A 17973-nucleotide genomic window follows, 5' to 3' on the forward strand; every position below is an offset into this window, starting at 1 on the left:
GGGCTGAGGTGTTCTCAGCAGCACAGCCTCTCATTTTACACCACATTCAGGATCTAATGCCCCATCGAAGAGGGATTAGAGCTACGAGCCCTTTGCTTTCAGTGGAAGGGAAGGAGGGAAAGAGAGACACAAACTTTAAGATTATTTATTCACACAAACTCATATCCCAGCCCCACCTCTCTCCCCTAGACAGAAAACACTGACCATGACATTTATGGAATGGCTCGGCTTCAGCTTTTAACAAAATCCCCCCAGAAGGGCGAGAGCACAACAAAGCACACGGGACAGTTCCACACGCAAGCAGCCAGGCCAGGCAGAGCTCACTGCGGGGCACAGTGCAGAAACACACCCTTCTCGCATGGCCTTCCCAAGAAAGCCACCCCTGTTCCATCCATGGCCCAACGACAAGAGCACAACCTCATCCTCCAGGAGAACGGGCAAGGTTGAAATGCAAGCGCCCACTGGCACCAGGCCCCATCTCTCCATGCCGGGAGAGACCCTGGACAGGGAAAACATCCCACTGCGGCCAGTGGAGCTGCCATCCACGCCCGTCCGCACACACAACCCCCTTTGGTTTGAGTACAGCCATCAGCTCTGTGTCTCAAGTCCTGAGACCATCTCTTTGGAAAGGTGAGGAGGAAGAACAGAGGTGGTGGCCATGGGCCTGGTCTGTACCAATCCTTGGGCAGAGGGTAAAGGCTTGAGCTTTTTGGCTCTTTGGCCCATCACACCACAGGCAGGGAAGAAATGCTGCCCCAGACCAGAGATGTTGCTCCAAACACTCACTTGACCTTCCAAGACAATTGCAGCACTATGGGCCCACCAGCGGTTCTGTTCCTTTCAAATAAGCAGCCCCAGCTGTGTGAAGTTCATCGGAATGCCCCTTTTATTGAATGCTGTGATAGTGCAGTGGTAACATTGAACAGAGTTAAGACTGCTTAAACCAAAAGCTGGAAGAGCAAGAAGTTTAAAAAGGAGGGTGGAGAGAAAGGAAAAAGAAAAGGTTAGACCAGTTAAAACAGCATTGGCCGCCCGAAAGGGGAGACGCATGGGGGGTTTAATGTAGTGTTAAAGGTTAAGCTTAAGCACGTCTCCTCCACGTGCCTGACACCCAAAACATGCCTCCTGCTTAAGAGTCTTGAGTGAAAAGTCAAAATGTAGTCTGTCAGATGAGCACACATTGGGTGATCGGGGAAGGACCAACACAGATTAAAGAAGTCAAGGAGTCGGTGCTGCACCTATCACTGTGCTCCCCACACCCGGCCTGGGAAACCAGGCGTCCCAAGGCTAACACACCACACAGCTGCACGTAAAGAGCTCCTATGCCAGTTCATAAACATCTTCCATTTACTATTTGGTGATTACATGTGTGTATATATAGTTCTCTAGGCAACACATTTCAATGAGATAGTCAACTCTGAGGATACACAGGCCAATCTAACAATGAAAAATGCAGTTTCAGTCCAACAGAAGCTTGTTTTCCCTTTCCTCAAGAAAGGAGATTGAACCCTCTCTCCCCTCAACAGCATTTCCAGGTCACACTGGAGTTCCTCGCTGCAGCTATTCTTCATCAGAGGAAGAGTTCTGATCCAGGGGGTACACCATGAACATCACGTCTGGCCGCGACGGGACAGAGGGGTGACCAGGCCTCACAATTTCAAAGCCCAAGAAGCTGAATGTCTTCAGGAGAGGAGCTACCAAAGAGAAGGAAATCTGTTACTACCAGGAATAATCCTCTTTACTTCTGTCACCCTAAAAGCCACAAACACCAGCACCTTCTGCAAGGGCATCCAGAGCTTCCTGCACAGAAAGAAGCCATTTTAACATGACAGCTCCTTGAATAGGAGGCTGTGTCTCCTCCTCTATTCATCACAGCTGCTCCTAAGCAGGAAGGGGATTTTGATTATGCAGCAGAGCAGGTTTGTTCATGTTTACCCTGTGATATCTCTTCGATCCCCTCTGAGGAACAGTGATGGTTTAGTTATCTACCTGCACCAGCCGCACAGACCCGCTTTCCTGCACGTGGCCATTGCAGCATGTCACAGCTCTTAACTCTGTACTTAGGTGGGTCCTGCACCCATTGAGCCCTGAAAGTGGGTCAGACAGCAGCAAACAGGAATATACTTACTCAGGGTCTAGGTAGGCATTTGCTCTGCGAGGACCCAGAGCTCAGTACAACTCCAGACAGCCCAGCCCAGCTCGATGTGGTCCCCCAGGAAAGCCACCATGGGTTATGCACAGAAACTGAGAGCAGGGTCAGTCCAGAAGCTCCCCACACCCCTGGTCGCAGTTACGCAGTGACAGGATGCATCCTCGCTTGTGCTAAAGCATCACTTCCCTGTGACCCATGGGAGTTACCCTGGTGCAGCACTGAATCTCTGCGGCACCCTCTGATGATTAGCTCCAAGACACTGAACTCCAGAGGAGCTCCCAGATATCTATTTTCAAGACAGCACCTCATTTCAATTGCACAGACGAGGACCCAGGATCTGGAGTGTGCCAGACCTCATACAAATAAGCCAGGTCCAAGAGCAACACAGAGCCCATTTTTAAAGCCAAACAAACCCCAGTATCAGACACCTCCTGTGAGCAGCCGCTGTGGAGGTCACCGATGCAACCCATGGCATTGGTGACATTATAGCAACAGCTTAATCTGAAAATTATTCTTGGCATCACAACATGGACTGACGTGTTCCTGGGCTCACCACAGCTCAGCTTCACTAACAGGCTTCGTGTCAGAAGACAGTGCAGCTTGTGAAGCAGCAGAGTAAAATTAGAATTCAGGTTTGAATTACTCCTGCCATGGCAATTACTTGGTTATCAGCCTGCGCCTCGTAAGATTTAAAGTGACACATCCATAGCTTGGTACCTCACCACAAATCTCCTCAAACTTCCATGCTGTAATCACTCATCCAACACATCTATCTTTAGCTCCTAATGCAGCCCCCTTAAGCTATAAGCATCTAGAGCCAGGGTCAGGATTACCTTTAAGTCTAGGAATGGAAAAAAGTGCTGGGAGATCTTTTAAAAGCAGATAAACATCTGGGCAACAAGCTCTAAGTGTTCATTAAGTACCAGCCCAGTATTTCAGGGTGGCTATGAAGAAGATGGAGACTCCCTTTTAACAAGGAGTCCCATGGAAAAGATGAGGGGTGATGGCCACAAGTTTTTCTCAGGGAGATTCCACCTGGACACAAGAGGAAAATTCTTCCCAATGAGAATAACCAACCGTTGGAATAACCTCCCCCGGGAAGTGGTCACTTTCCAGCGTTGGACACTTTTAAGATTGGGCTGGACAGGGTGCTGGGACATCTAGTCTAGGTCATGCTTTGCCTGGAAAGGTTGGACCAGATGATTCTTGAGCTCCCTTCCAACCTGGGACCTCATCATGATTCTATGTTTTCCCATATTATGGGAGATAAATGTTTTTTATCCCATTTAACAACTTCTCCCATTTCTCCTTCCAGTCACAGAAGTCTGGTGCAAAATGGAGACCCTCACTCCTTACCAAAGGAGACAGATTAAGCAATTTCTGGACAAGAAAATACTCCAAGTAATTCAGAAGCAGCTTTCAGCATGACAGTACTAGTAGTAATTTAATGAGGGGACAGCACAGCATATCTGCTGGAGAAACCAAAAATACTCCCTCTCCTTTAGTCTCAAAAAATGGCTTATTTCCTCCACAAGAAACCATTTCTAATTTGTAAGAACACCACGAGCATTATACATATAGCAAGTCCTGCAATAGGCAGCGTCCCACAGAGCCCTGCCCTGGGATTACCACATTTTTCCAGCGCTTCAGCAGTGGATCTAGGGAGCAAACCTGACAGTGGAGGGGAGTTCTCACCTCTATCTTCTCTGCTTTTTCTGAAGCAAATAAAGACGTAGTTTACTTTCATTTTTTCTTCAGCAAACTCCAACAGTGCTGATAGCCTGCCAAGGAGGAGGAAGACAAAAGAACATCAGCCATAGGAAGTCCTGTCCTGAGGAAGCCTCTGAGTATTATCAACTGTTTGGATGTTTTCAGGCAGAAAGATCACTTGTTTACAGCCCCCTTCCAGCGAACAATGGGTGCTGAAACAATGGGCTTCCTGCTTTGCTATCCACCCCTGCCGAACCCAGAGCTGTCCTCACACCATGTCACCCAAGTCACTGTCCTTGGCCAGTGCCAGCACGCACAAGTGCCTGTCCCCACCACGCAGTGGTTTTGTACAGAAGCCTTTGTACATGGGGAGCTGAATATCTCAGCTGATCTGAGCCAGGCTACGGCCCCTCCACTGGCAACATGCACAGGGAGGTCTGTAAGGTTTATGCTTTATGGGAAGGGATAAAAAAACAACATCAAAAAATGAGCTCCTGCCAGGCAGAAGAGCAAAGAAAACCACCACTGAAGGAGCACGTGTGCAGGCAAAGCAGTTTCCTGAGCACATCAGCTGCATGGCACAGCTGGTGCTCCCTGAATCCACACTTCGTCTTTCCAGCTAAAGTACTTCTGCCACCCACTGATGGAAGCAGTGCTGCACGAACCCCTCTCTTAACCCCAGCAATCAGCACGGCAGAGCTATCACTGCCACTGCTGGCCTTGAACCAGTTAGGATGCAGGCTGCTAGAGCAGTGACAAACAGGGCTTCAGTTGACATCTAATTGAAGAGCAGTCAGCGAACCCAGGCTGCAGCGAGGGAGATTCAATTTGTGTTTGTTCATGTGGTAATGAACTGCTACAGCCTCTGCCAGGCTGTTTCACCTAGCTAAAAATGGTCTGGCAAAATTGCGCTCTAAGTCATAATGACATAGGTATATCAATACCCTCCCAGAAGAACCCACTCCCAAGAGAACAGGCACTTGGACAGCTCAAAGAGTTACGGGATGAAGAAATTACACATTTATCTAGACTGAGTAAAATGAGACAAGTGTGAGACAGCAAAACCACTGTCACTTACTGAAGGTGCCCAATGAGGGATTTTTTCTTAATTAGCTTGTGTCATTTACAGATGAAGCCTAGTTGGAGATTTAGGAGGACTTCAGAGAGCTCTGAAGAGGAATCCAGTAAAGCCACATCTACGCTACAGTGCTCCCCGCCAGCGGAGATCTCTGGCAAAGCACTTGGCAGGAAGGAGCTGCTCTGGAAGCTGCGTTTACACAAACTTCCCAGAGCAGAACTGTCTGGACAAAACACTGCCGTGTTCTGCCAACAGAGAAAAATCAGAGGCTCTGGCAGAGCCCAGCGCCTGTGTGGCAGGATTCCAGGAGAGATCCACCTACTGAAGGAGAGCATCAATATAATGGAGTTTTGGGTTTGTTTTTTTTTTTTTTTCCCCCTGAAAGAGAGGAAATTGCTGCCAAGATAAGCTGACAATGAGCTTGCCAAGTGGCCAGCAGAAAAAATAAAATAAAACCCAAAAAATTCAGGAAAAGTCTTGTAGATTTTCCATTTTCCAAGTATGCAAAGAATCACTCTGTTCATTTACTATTTTTCATTAGCACAGGGGCTCAAAAACCAGTAACCCATCTGAAATATCACTGGAGAAAAAAACAAATGTATGGAGGTCTAACAGAAGGGCAGCTCTCTAAAGACAAGGGAGTAAGGACATAGATACACAAACCTGGAACAGAGCCGCCGTACACAGAGTCCATTCTCCCTGCATGCACAGCATCATCCATGTAAGCACAGTCCTGCCCCCTAGGAGCCTCAGACGCAGCTCTGGGATCCTGAACTTACCCTTCTTTGCTCCCATCAGCTAATAATCCGTCAGGGATTTCCACAAAGAGGCTCTGATTAGAGAGCACTGCATCCCAGGAGGAGGTCTTCACCTCTGTGACCTTGTACTGGAAGTGGACAATATGAGGCTTCCCTTCGTGCACTGGGACATCTTGGTTAACAGTGATCTTCTCATCCTGTGCAGGGGAGGAGGAGAGCTCATGAAATAAGCTTTAGGGTTAAAGAAAACTTTCCATGAGATTGTAGACCAAAAAATGTAAGTGATCACACTTGAAGAGCATGCAGAGGGACTGTTTTCAATGGGAGCGCCCTCCTGACAAGGGACCAGCCCTTACAGACTGGTGTGTGTCCAGAGTTTCAGCCTATCACTAAAATTCATACCGTGAGACTCACCATAGCTCATGAGGGTATGCACAGTCTGCTGCAAGCTCATATCCAAGTCTCAGAGCTCTAAACAAGTGTTTAAGTGGGTAAGAGGTATTGCTCTGAAGTACCTGTAATACCTTGTTTTTATTCTAACCTAATACAGAAATAAAGAACAAAAAGAACAGAAAAGTAAAGCCCTACATACTAAACAGCCAGGGGAGTGTAACTAGAGAGAGCAAATGCAAAATAAATGGTATTATAGCTTTACTAAGAAGAACATTATACTTTTCCCTTCCCCTTTTGCTGGCTCAGGTACACACCACAATGAGTACTGAGACCTCAGAGTGATTTTCTAGTCATGTTTTCCTCTTCAAGGGAATGTAATTTTGGATATTTACATTATATTAAATTTCTGGGTAATGACAGTCCTTCATCACTGCAGGTTGCAGCCACATCTTTGAAGGGCGGTTCATGAACTACCCTTCAAAGAGCACAACTTGAATCACAAGCTGGAAGAGCATCTGCTGCCGCAATCTGACCAGTTTTATTGTCTCCCCAATCCTCAACACGGTCTTTTTGTTTAAGGGATGATCACAAATTGCTTTCCCAGAATTTACAACCAACTGGAATGGCAAATGGTTTGTCTCCTGGTATAAGAGAGGAAAATACACAGCACAGAGAGAAGCCCAAAACAGAGAGAAGCTATAGAGACTTGAAGATTGTGAGGAGGTCTCTTCGAGACCACAAATGTACATGTCACTCTCCAGTACTGCTCTAAGGAGCATGCCAAGCATGCAGACCACCTCAGACTCAGCCCAGCAGTTCCTAGAAAACAATTTTGTGGTTAAAACTCCATTCCTTCTCTAACAATTTCTGCAGGCAGTTGGCTTACTCAGTAAACAACTTCCACATTTCACTGCAAAGAGCCCCAATGAAACAATGAAGAAATTAATTGGGTTCCCGAGTTAATGTTGTCAGCTGCAACTGAAGCTGAACCATTCCAATCTGCTCTAGTCCCTCACACTTACAAAGTCACCTGCACAGCTTTGAAGGGCAGAAGCAAAGCAGATCTTGGAAGTCATGTCTGCTCTGTTCCCGAGTCACAGGAGTGCCTGGGAAGGCCACGTGTCCCTACCTCAACAGCACCAACAGGTGGGACTGAGGTTGTTCAGTCCATCAGGGCACTAGGCCCAGTCTCCAGGCATTTGACTGGAACAGGGTGATGAATTCAGCAGCTTGTTGTGAGCTCTGATCTGCTGGTGACCAGCTGGACTGACAATGACACAAGTGACATTGCCACAGACACAGCACCTCACCAGATGAGTTTTAATACACTCATCTCTGACCAAACCACGCACAGAGAGCCAGTACAGCACAGAAACCTCAAGCCAGTTTGGATCTGCAGTGAAGGAGCATTTAAAAGATGGGCAGTAGGAACACATTAGCAGCCAACGGTGCCCAGTAAGAGTGTGGAAAGACTCCTCAATATTGCCACTTTTCAAGCGGATGTTGTCTCGTGGGTGTTTTAATCTCTGACAGTGTGAGTATTGCTGGAAGACCAGCAAGTGGTTCAGCAAAACCACCACCAAGAACCCTTCCAGGCTCCTCAAGCCCATGTCTCACTGCTTTAGTTCTTATTACCATGTGTATTAAATAGATCCCTCTTAGTTTGACTATTGTGACAAAGAAGCCATCAAGTATGTTAATGCTGGCGACAAAATAACGCCGCATGTAAATGAGGAACTGCCTGGCTTCAGTAACCGGAGCAGAGGAAGTTGCCGTTTGTTTAAAGCCCACAAAGCTTAGCTGAAAAACAAGTTTACACTTCAACAGAATAAATATCCTGTAGGAAATAAGTTTATTCATCAAGTTTGAAAGAAGTTTTCGTGGCTGCACCTACTGCCAGGTTTTACTAGTTTTAAGCCAAGTGCACCAAGAAACCTACTGACAGCTCTCAAGTGAAGTCAGACTGCAGCTGAGCCAGCAGCATCAGCAGATCTGAGCCCAGAGGGAGCTCTGCACTACAGAGGTGTATTTAAAACCCAAAACAAGGGGATTATATACACATCCTTCAGCAGTGACTTCATAGGAGCCTTTTACAGTTGTTGTTACCGAGCAGAAAATGTCTCTGTTTCAGAAAAGATCCTTCTCTCCAGAAAAACTCACAGATGCTTCTTTTCTTACACTTCATGAAAACAAAAACAGGGTGAGGAAGTTGAGAAAAGCAGGCTGGGATTGACACATTGGAGGGGGAGGCACACGCATGCATTTGTGCAGGAAGACTGGCAGCAGCCTGCAATACAAGGGGAAAAGCTTACCAAGCCTCCTGGCTTAGTCCTTCTGTCATCAGAAGTTATGCCCTGCACTCCAAACCTAGCGGGGTTTTTCCACTTAAAAGCCTCCTAATTCAAGAGTCCATGAACCAAAGGCAGCACAACCACAGGGATTAACAGAACCAGTTCCCCTGGTTCAGTGGGAATTACATTTACGCAGCCTGTCTGGGGCAGCTGATATTTTATTTCTAGGCATCAAAATGCCTAGAGATGCTGGGGAGAGAAGCTGTTCCTGTGAAGCAGCAGCCCAGAATTCTTTGGAAGCTGCTCAAAGCAAAATCCTGGTTTACATGACAAATGTTCAGTTTTTAGTTCACCCCTGCAAAATCCCCCACCATGTTATTGCAGGCAAAAAAACCCCACCAGACTCTCTTCTATACCCAGCTGTCTAAACCACCGCCCGGCTGGCCTTCAGCTCCAGCTCAGCGCAGTAAAGCCACAAGGACCAGCTTCTGCTTGCTTATAATTCATTGAGCACCAGATTTTCCAACCCAGCTACACTCCTCAGATGCTCCAAGAAGGATGGGGGGAGGCCCCTGCATGTTGGCAGTGCAAGAAGAAAGGATGTTATTGATCTGCCATAGCCAAGTGACTGAAGGACCCGTGTAAGCAGCCTCCTGCTGGCATGTGCTCCACCTGCAACCTCCTGCCAAGCCTGCGAGCCGCAGGATGTCCATTCACACAAGCCTGTCCCAGCTGTGCAGCATTCCCAGCTCAGGTAAAGCTCCCCTGACCAAGGGCCGAGTATTAAGTCTCTTACACAAAAATAAGAGTAACTATAGGGAGCCCTGGCTGCTGAACTTACAGCGCCGTTGTACGCGAGTGCTGTGCTGTGTGCTCTGAAGCAGGCAGGCTTGTTCAGAAAGATCATTCCCTGAGCTACACCAGCTGATACAGCTGGAAAAAGGACTTAAGCTTTTTGGGTCCAGATGCCTTTCCAGGTCATGCTGAAGCTTGCTGGCTGCAAAGCTCAGCGTGCTGTAACTACAGCACCACTCGACTGAGCAGGTGACTGAGGGGAGCAGGGTAACCCCCATCTTAGGTCCGACTTTAAACCACTGGGCAACACAGCTCACTCTGGCCTGGGATGAGCAAAGCTACAGAAGGGGATGATTTTCTGACAGATTCTGCTAGGTTTATCAGCAATAAACCCAGGAAGAATAACATCCATATTTCTGGGATGCAGCTACCTAGATGACATCCTCACAGGCAGCAAACCCTGCCTACAGGCCAGTGCCAAAAGCCTCCGTGCAAATTCCAGGCCACGCTGAAATCAAACACTTCAAAGTCTCCGAAGTCTGTGGTTCTTTCCTCCACGCTGAGCCTGTTTTCTGCCTTTGGACCTTGCCTGCTGTGTGTGCCAGGCTTGGCAAAGCAGGCTTGCAGGAGTTGAAGTTGCAGGGTCACCTATTTCCCATCCCCTTCCACCCAGAGGGAATTCATTATTTGTCCCGAGCCCTCTTGAAGCTATTTATGCATCATCTATATCTGACAGGAAGCCCATTGTGCTCTGCTGCTCCTTTGGATTTCATACCCCTCTAACATCTGTGACAATTCGACTCAATAGCATTAAGCTGATATTATTAGGAGGCTACAGAGGTTGACATTTATTCACAAGGTAAGTAGGTGAGGCATGTGCTAAAAATTCACCAAGGCTGCATAAAATAAAACTCCTCTGAAAGCAGATGTGAGGTCTATGATTCTCATGAATTTCAAGAGGAGACTTTGGTAGCTGTGACCCAAAAGGGCCTTTATCTTTTCATCACATGAAGTCTCTGTGCCTCCCACAGGGTAATTAAAAATCAAGTCTAACACCTATGACGACACTCCTATCTGAACAGCCAAATTTGCAAGCTGAGCATAAATTTAGGCTACCTCATCTGATAGCACTTTACTTCCCAGCACGTGGAAAAGCATCCCCTGGCCAGAAGGGAGACAGATGTGCACCACCATAACACAACACAGAGCTCCACAAGTGCCAATTATTCTAAAGCAAGGAACGGCCCGGTCTCCTCATTCGAAGGGAAAGGTCCTGCAGCGTGAAGAGGGCCAAACCCCAAGCTACACAGATCCTAAGCAAGTCTGCACAGACAAAGCCTTCCCGATCTTCCCTCGTCCTATGCCTGTGTTCTAGACATGTTCCGGCTGTGTCTTACGCTTGTGTTCTAGAAATGTTCCTGCCGCCTCACCCTTTTGTGAAGTCAGTAGTTACTCTGTGCAGCTTTACCTTCCGGACCAGGGCACAGGAAGGAGCTTATCCACCATTCTCCCTCTGCATTTCACCTTTCTGTTTCCCACTTCCTCTTTTTGCAAGACATTCAAGAAGTTGTTTGATGTTTTGATAACACTGGCTCCACATAGAATAGCTGAAACAGGCCTCTGGGAACAGGACTAGGGAGTTATTTACTGCACGCTGTTGAGAAAAGGTCTCTTGTTTCTTAGTAGGCAGGTGATATTTAAGCAGGAGAGCACTGCATGCAGCTCAGTGATCTGCCAACAGAGCCGCTGAAAAATGAACTGTTCTCCCACTTATCACCTCAGAGTTATTTGCATTTATTCCCATCAGTCTGCAAGAGGAACCGAACACAGTTGCAACACGGGTACAGGTCATTATTTGGATGTCAGATCTTTCTCACCTTATATATCAGAGCTGAAAGAGAAGGATCCCTGCTACCCCCTCGCCCACCGGGGATCTTCGACAGTGGGTGAGGGGCATCAGGAGCACCACAGAGGCCCTGGAACAATGTGCCTGCAGCACTGCAGCTGGGGACAGTTACTCAAAGGTAAAATACTACTGCAAGAAAAAGAGAGAGAACACCGGGTTACGTTAGCAGGGATCACGATTCAGGTGCTACAGCTCCTCACTACCCCAACCTACTCGTACCCCTGCCCCTCCACAGCACATCAGAGGCAGCTACCACGGCTCTAGTGCCCGGACACCCATGTTAAAAATATCCCTGCCGCAGTCGTGTCAGAACCAGCGGCTGTTTGTCAGATGCAGAGGGGTTTGCAGCCAAGAACCCAGAGAGTGCTGAGCAACCTCATGCTAATAGGGACCCCTGGAAGACTGCCAGCAGCAGATGGCTGGAAACGCATGACCAGATGAGCACACATTTTCTATAGACAAATATCTACAAATAGATCAACAGGACCCAGAAGGAGGAGGTTTAAGTTTCACATTTTCAAAACCAGGAGGAGTGAAAGGGCTGGTTCTTCAGATATTTTCTGAAGGCTCTACAACATCCGAGTTAACATTTTCACATGCAAATGAAACATCATACCAGCACCCTTCACTCCAATCCTAAACATTACAAGTTCACCCCACGGGTCTACTTTTACAAACAAGAAAACAAGTTTCCCTTGAAGTTTGTAAATTTGTTTGGATGTCCTAAACGTGATCTTTCAGCATCACTTTGAGCACAGGCTTCAATATCTGTTCTAGCTTTTAGGAAGTCCATGAAAGCAAATTATTTTACTTCTGGAGCATTGCTTCCTTTATCAGGACCACAAAAGCTCTTTGCTGAGGCAAGGCACAGCAGTGGTATTCCTCTAACAAAGCCTGCAAAAGCAACGCAGAGAAACCAGTTGTTCCCCAGTGTTCCCATTATGAAACACATCAGTGCAAAGCTATGTAAACACCACCAAAATAAAGGGGAGCGTGGGGGTTTTCAATGAGCACAGGGAGCGAGGAACAAGGCTACGATGGGCAGGCTCTGTAGATGTACTGACAACTTACTGTCTGTCCTAAAACTTCTCACTTGAGCTGTTCCCAAGACAGTGTTTTTCCACTCTAATCCCTCTCCGCAAGGGAGACAGGCTTAAGTATCCAAAGACAAGCACTGAGCTGCACTGTCAGAATCACCTGCACTGCCTACACAGTGCTGCTAGAACCCATACCAGACTGCAGACAGACTACTGAAACTTGGCATTTCTGAATGCCAAAAAATAACTCGCAAACACAGTTACGACACAGGCAGAATTTGCTAAGATCTTGGCTTGCCACCTCACACCAAAATAATCTTCCTACAGGAAACACAAATATTCTTCCTCCATATATCTCCTCCTCCAGGTTCGCTAGACTGGGCTCTTCAGCAGTGTGCCCATGGCCCACAGCAGGCACTTGTTGGAGAAAAGGCTGTTTAAATAAACTAGGAAGAGATACAAAGCAGTAGCAGTGTAGATGTCTCAGGGCAAACCCCTTCGCACACATGCTCAGTGGCGTTTTGTGTTAATACAGTCCCTCCGCAGGCATGACTGGGGCTATCAATGGACCAGTGTGTATTCAGTAGTAGTGGATGTTGAGAGGCATGACAAAGCACTTTGCTGTGCCGTTCCCCACCCCCAGAAAGCTGTTGGCAGCTTTGTTATTCCCTTCCCTCCTCCCTCACCCCCCAGTCAACAATGTGCTATTGATAGCTCTCTCCAACTTGCAGCCAAGGCATCAAGAAGCTGGATAATGAAGTGTAGTTGTGGGAAAAAAAACAAAATAAGCAAAAAAAAAAAAACCACCCCACAAAAAACAAAAAAACCCCCAAAAACCAACCAAAAGAGAGAGGCTGTAGTTTTCATGCAAAGCAGTCCCAGACACTTCCCATTTTTGCGTCGTCTGGCACATGCAGAAGGCAAAACACAAGACCCCTTCAGCCGCCGAGCCCTTCCTGTGGCACTGGGGCTTCGCCTCGCCACCACTGTCATGCCCCAAAACTTGGCTCCGGCAGCCAGGTAGGGTCCCGAGAGCAGCACATGCAGGACAGCACCATCAGGCAACACTGCAGGGTGAGCATGTGGCACACATTAACAGGAGATTTTGCTTCCTCTAGAAACACCCTGGGAAGAAGTTCATGCAAGCACCCAACAAAGTCCAATCCCCTCATGCACCCGTGCGCAAGCAGCCCACCACAACTCTGCTCCCCAGGCCTGTTACACTCAACAATTAGGACTGTGCTTCCTTTCAGCCCATCTTCTGAGAAGCTGCTTTCCAGCAGCTTGGTTTAGACTAAAATGCATTTGGATCCCCAAGGGCCTTTCTCCAAAGGAACTCCCAAGCAAAAGCTTCTCAGTGACCAAGCCCAGCCTGAAACAGGAGCTGGAAGCAAGCGCAGGTTTTCAGCCAGCATGTATAATTTTAACTCGCTGAGCTTCCAGCCATCCCAACCCCGTGCCCTGGCCCTGAGAAGCGCAAAGGACAACTCGGCAACTTCTGAACCTCGTCACGGCTCCTCTTCAACAACCCAAGCCCCAGGCCAGCGCTGCTGTCACCCCACAACAGCCAGCAGCTTGGGGCCCAAACCCTAAACATTTTCTTGGGTTTTGGGGGTTTTCTTTGCACCGAACACTTGGACCAGACAGGAGGATCCACACAGCTCACCTGACAGGCTCTGAAGATGCTGCTGCACCTTTGCCCATAATAATAAGATCTTATGCTGCGAGCCATGGCAAGTCACATATTAAGGAACCTGATTTGAGGAGCAACTTGTAAATAACTGCCTAACGAACACAGCGCAGCTCAGGTATCTACCCTACATGCAGCACCAAGAAACAAGGCTGTTTATACACATCCTCCAAGTGCTTATCTACATGCTATAGTAGAGGGTCTGGAAATTACTTTTGGGACTCTAAACAGGGAGCAGACACACAAGATTATTTGGTCAGCTGAGAACAGAAATACCCAGAAATGGAGTGAGCTCATGCCCAGTGATAGCCAATGTGCCAGGAAGAAGCACCTTTCCTTGGAGATGCCCCATCCCCGGCAGTGTTCAAGGCCAGGCTGGACACAGGGGCTTGGAGCAACCTGCTCTAGTGGAAGGTGTCCCTGCCTGTGGCAGGGGGTTGGATCTGGATGAGTTTTAAGGTCCTTTCAACCCAGACCATTCTGTGATGCTGTGACTGCGGGAGGGAGGGCACAAGCCCTGCCGGCGGTAAAGGCTTATTAGCAGAAGGGAGCTCAGCGACTCGCTGCCGGGGTGCCCCCCCAAGCAAGACCCAGCCCCGGAGAGCCCACCCGCGCGGGGCTCTGCGCTCACGGAGAAGCGCGGGGTTCAATCCTGGAGAAGCGGAGAGCCCACTCCCCGCCTCAGCGCTCGCCCGCGCCCGGGCCCGCCCGCTCCGAGGGGCGCGGAGGCCGCGGCGGGGTTGGGGGGGCGCCCCGCACCTGTCCTGGGTGTTTATCATCCTCGGCTCCGCTCGGCTCGGCTCCGTAGGTCGGTGGGGGGGTGTGTGTCAGCCCGCTCGGCTCTGATCGGCACCGCTCGGCTCCTCCCGGCACCGCCGCCGCCCTCGCTCGCCGCCGCGTTCCGACTGACCCCGCGGGCCCGCGCCCAGCCCCGCCCCCCTCGCGCGCCGACCGGGCACGCCCCCCCCCCCGCTCCGCGCGCGCACCTCCCCCGCCGGGCAGGCTGGGAAAGCACCGCCCCCAACAGAGGCGCGCCCGCCGCGCAGGCGCACTGCGCTCCGGACACCACCCCACCCCCCCACCACCCTCAGCGTTGTGACGTCAGCGCGCCGTGCGTGCGCGGGGACAGGCCAAGGGGGATGGCTTTAACCTGCCAGAGGGGAGATTGAGATGAGCTCTGAGGCAGAAGCTCTTTCCTGTGAGGGTGCTGAGGCGCTGGCACAGGGTGCCTAGAGAAGCTGTGGCTGCCCCATCCCTGGCAGTGTTCAAGGCCAGGTGGGACACAGGGGCTTGGAGCAACCTGCTCTAGTGGAAGGTGTCCCTGCCCATGGCAGGCGGGTGGAACTGGATGAGCTTTAAGGTCCCTTCCAACACAAACCAGGGTGGGGTTCCCCACAAGGGTAGGGAGCAGGCAGCCTGCAGTCCAGGGTGCAAGGAGGGATGGGAAGTGACAGCACCGTGATGGGAAGCTGAAGCATGTCACAGTGGAAGAGGCCAGGGCCTCAGGCTGCAGGCTTTTTGGAAGAGCCTTGGCTCCTGTTGAAGTGGTGGGAGAAGAGGTCAGGGAGTAGTGACAGAAGTAATAGACTCTGGGCCCTGGTGGTACCACTGCGCAACAAGCTGCTGGCTATGATTGTAAAATCATAGAATGGTTTGGGTTCAGAAGGACCTTAAGATTATACAGTTCAACCCCCTGCCGTGGGCAGTGATGCCTCACCTGAGACGATACCACCCAAGGGTCTGTCCAACCTGGCCCTGAAGACTGCCAGGGATGGAGCATTTACCACTTCTTTGGGCAGCCTGTTCCATATCCTGCTTAAAGTATGACGCTAGTGCTTAAAAGGTGGCCTGGGGAGCTGCAGGCTCCTCACCTGGGCGAGAGGACCTAGATCAGGGAAGAGAGGAGTGAATATGTGGATAACAGGATGTTGACCTGCCCATGGCAGGGCTCTGCAGGGCTTCTGATTAGCAATGTACCTTGAAAGAAAAGGTGGCAGCAGGCCCCTGAATGAGTAACCTGTGGGGCTTGGTCCCACAGAGCTCGGTGGGTGCTGAGCTTCACATGGGGTCAGGTGCCCGCGATGCCCCATGGGCTCCGGTATCCAACATGCAGCCCTCGGCCTGGGCTTCCTGGTTCCCAGCGCCGCGGCACCAGCGCTCGCTCGGCAGGAAGGGACCAGCTGTTTGCAGAAAGCTGGATGCTGGCCAGAGCCCGAGTTCAAACACAGCCTCTGAAATGGCCTTTCCCCCCTTCCTCCGCATTTCAAGCCCTGCTTGCAGCCATAATTCTATTTATAATACCCAGGAAAAGCGAGCTGAGACTTTCCCACAGTGCTGGCTTCGCAGGCGATTGTTGTTCGGGAAGCTGGAATGTTCGTGGTATTATTTTTGTATACCCACGGGAAGGCTTTATTTCTTTTTTTATTGCGTGTCACTCCGTGTCCTCATCTGTGCTAAGGAAAGTTTGTGAAGCACAAGGGCTGCTGCTCACGGCTCTTGAAGGCTTTGCTGCTGGTTTGGGTGTCTCTGCCTGTGTGCCCCTGCTGGGGAGCGTGGTGGGTGCTCAGAGATGTCCTGATGGCTAAGGGCCTTGAAGCAAAGAAACTATTGCTGATACCCCCTGTCTCATTACTGAACCCCAGGAGCACCCATCATGTTGCTTCCTTGCTCTGTGCCTCGGTGTCTCCTGTGTGGAGGAAGAAAGACCAACAACCCTGATCAGGAAATGGTATCACCATTACTGCCACAACCGTGGTTTCGGCAATGACAAGTGCAGTTGCGCTGCATTTTTGGGGCTGGGCATGGCAACCGGGTCACAGTGTCACCATTTGTTGGGGTGTTGCTGCCAGCAGAATCCGGAGGGTGCTTTTCTTGCCTTTCTTGGCCATGTGAGACCGTTCCTGCACAAGGAGCTGCAGTGGGATATTCTGGGCTGGCTGCGGCGTGGCCGGGCTCTGCGCTGCCCCTGCCTTCCCTCAGCTCCTGCCGGGCAAAGAAGTGCCGTACCTGGCAGAGAGAGCGCCCTGCCCGCCCTCTCCTCAGGCGGCCATCACCTGCCTCGCTGCCCACAGCGCCTCTGGCCTTTCCCTTCCCCTCCTCAGAAGTCCCCCACCGTTTCCTGCTTGGCTGCACGGGAGGGTGTTTCTGCAGGGCCAGGGAGGTCATCATCCCTGTGCTGGGCACTGCTGAGGCTGCACCTCAAATCCTGTGTCAGTTCTGGGCCCCTCACTACAAGAGAGACATTGAGGTGCTGGAGCGGGGCCAGAGAAGGGCAATGGAGCTGGTGCAGGGCCTGGAGCACAAGTGTGATGAGGAACGGCTGAGGGACCTGGGGGGGTTTAGTCTGGAGAAGAGAAGGCTCAGAGGGGACCTTATCGCTCTCTACAACTGCCTGACAGGAGGATGGAGCCAGGAGGGGGCTGGTCTCTGCTCCCAAGGAACAAGGGATGGGACAAGAGGAAATGGCCTCAAGCTGCACCAGGGCAGGTTTAGATGGAGATGAGGAACAATTCTTTCCCCAAAGGGTGCTCAGGCATTGGAACAGGCTGCCCAGGGCAGTGCTGGAGTCACCGTCCCTGCAAGTGTTCACACACCGTGTAGCCGAGGCCCTCAGTGCCATGGGTTAGTGGTGGCCTTGGCAGTGCTGGGAATGGTTGGACTTGATGAGCTTAAAGGTCTTTTCCAACCTGGTTGGTTCTATGATTCTGTACTGTCCCTTGTTTGCTGCCCTCACTATAAGCTGTGAGGGTTTGCCACCCTTCTCTCCACTGAGCTGTTACCCTTCTGTCCTTGTTTATTTTTCAAACAAAAGCTGTTTGCAGGTGGCTTCCCAGATCCACGTGGGATTTCAGCCTGGTGCCCGAGTGGCAGCCCAGTGCCACACCAGCTGCTTCTCCCATGCTCCAGTTCTGCCAGCACTGTGTTGCTCCTTTGAAAGTTCCTGCCGTGCCCTCTCCTGGCCTGGAAACGGCTTTATTGACCTGCTCGGGTTTTGGCGATGGGAAGTGCTGCTGCACCATGGGTTCGGATGTTTTGGGTTTGTTGGAGTTTTTTTGCTACAGGCAGTCTGGTGGAGGACGGGCATTTCTAAATAGCTTTGAATGATAGAATCATAGAATCAACCAGGTTGGAAAAGACCTTTAAAATCATCAAGTCCAACCGTT

General features: G+C 50.2%; 1 protein-coding gene across 1 annotated transcript; it reads right to left on the reverse strand.

The window, feature by feature from the left end:
- Positions 1–131: 131 nt before the first annotated feature.
- Positions 132–14738, reverse strand: OAZ2 (ornithine decarboxylase antizyme 2). The gene is given in 6 exon segments (XM_030496736.1): positions 132–1694; positions 3848–3933; positions 5720–5895; positions 11055–11135; positions 11137–11212; positions 14570–14738. Coding segments are annotated over 6 exon segments (573 nt in total). The 5' UTR covers positions 14590–14738; the 3' UTR covers positions 132–1560.
- Between the last annotated feature and the right edge of the window lie 3235 nt (positions 14739–17973).

Source organism: Strigops habroptila, chromosome 9, assembly GCF_004027225.2.
Source record: "Strigops habroptila isolate Jane chromosome 9, bStrHab1.2.pri, whole genome shotgun sequence".
NCBI classification, from domain to species: Eukaryota; Metazoa; Chordata; class Aves; order Psittaciformes; family Psittacidae; genus Strigops; species Strigops habroptila.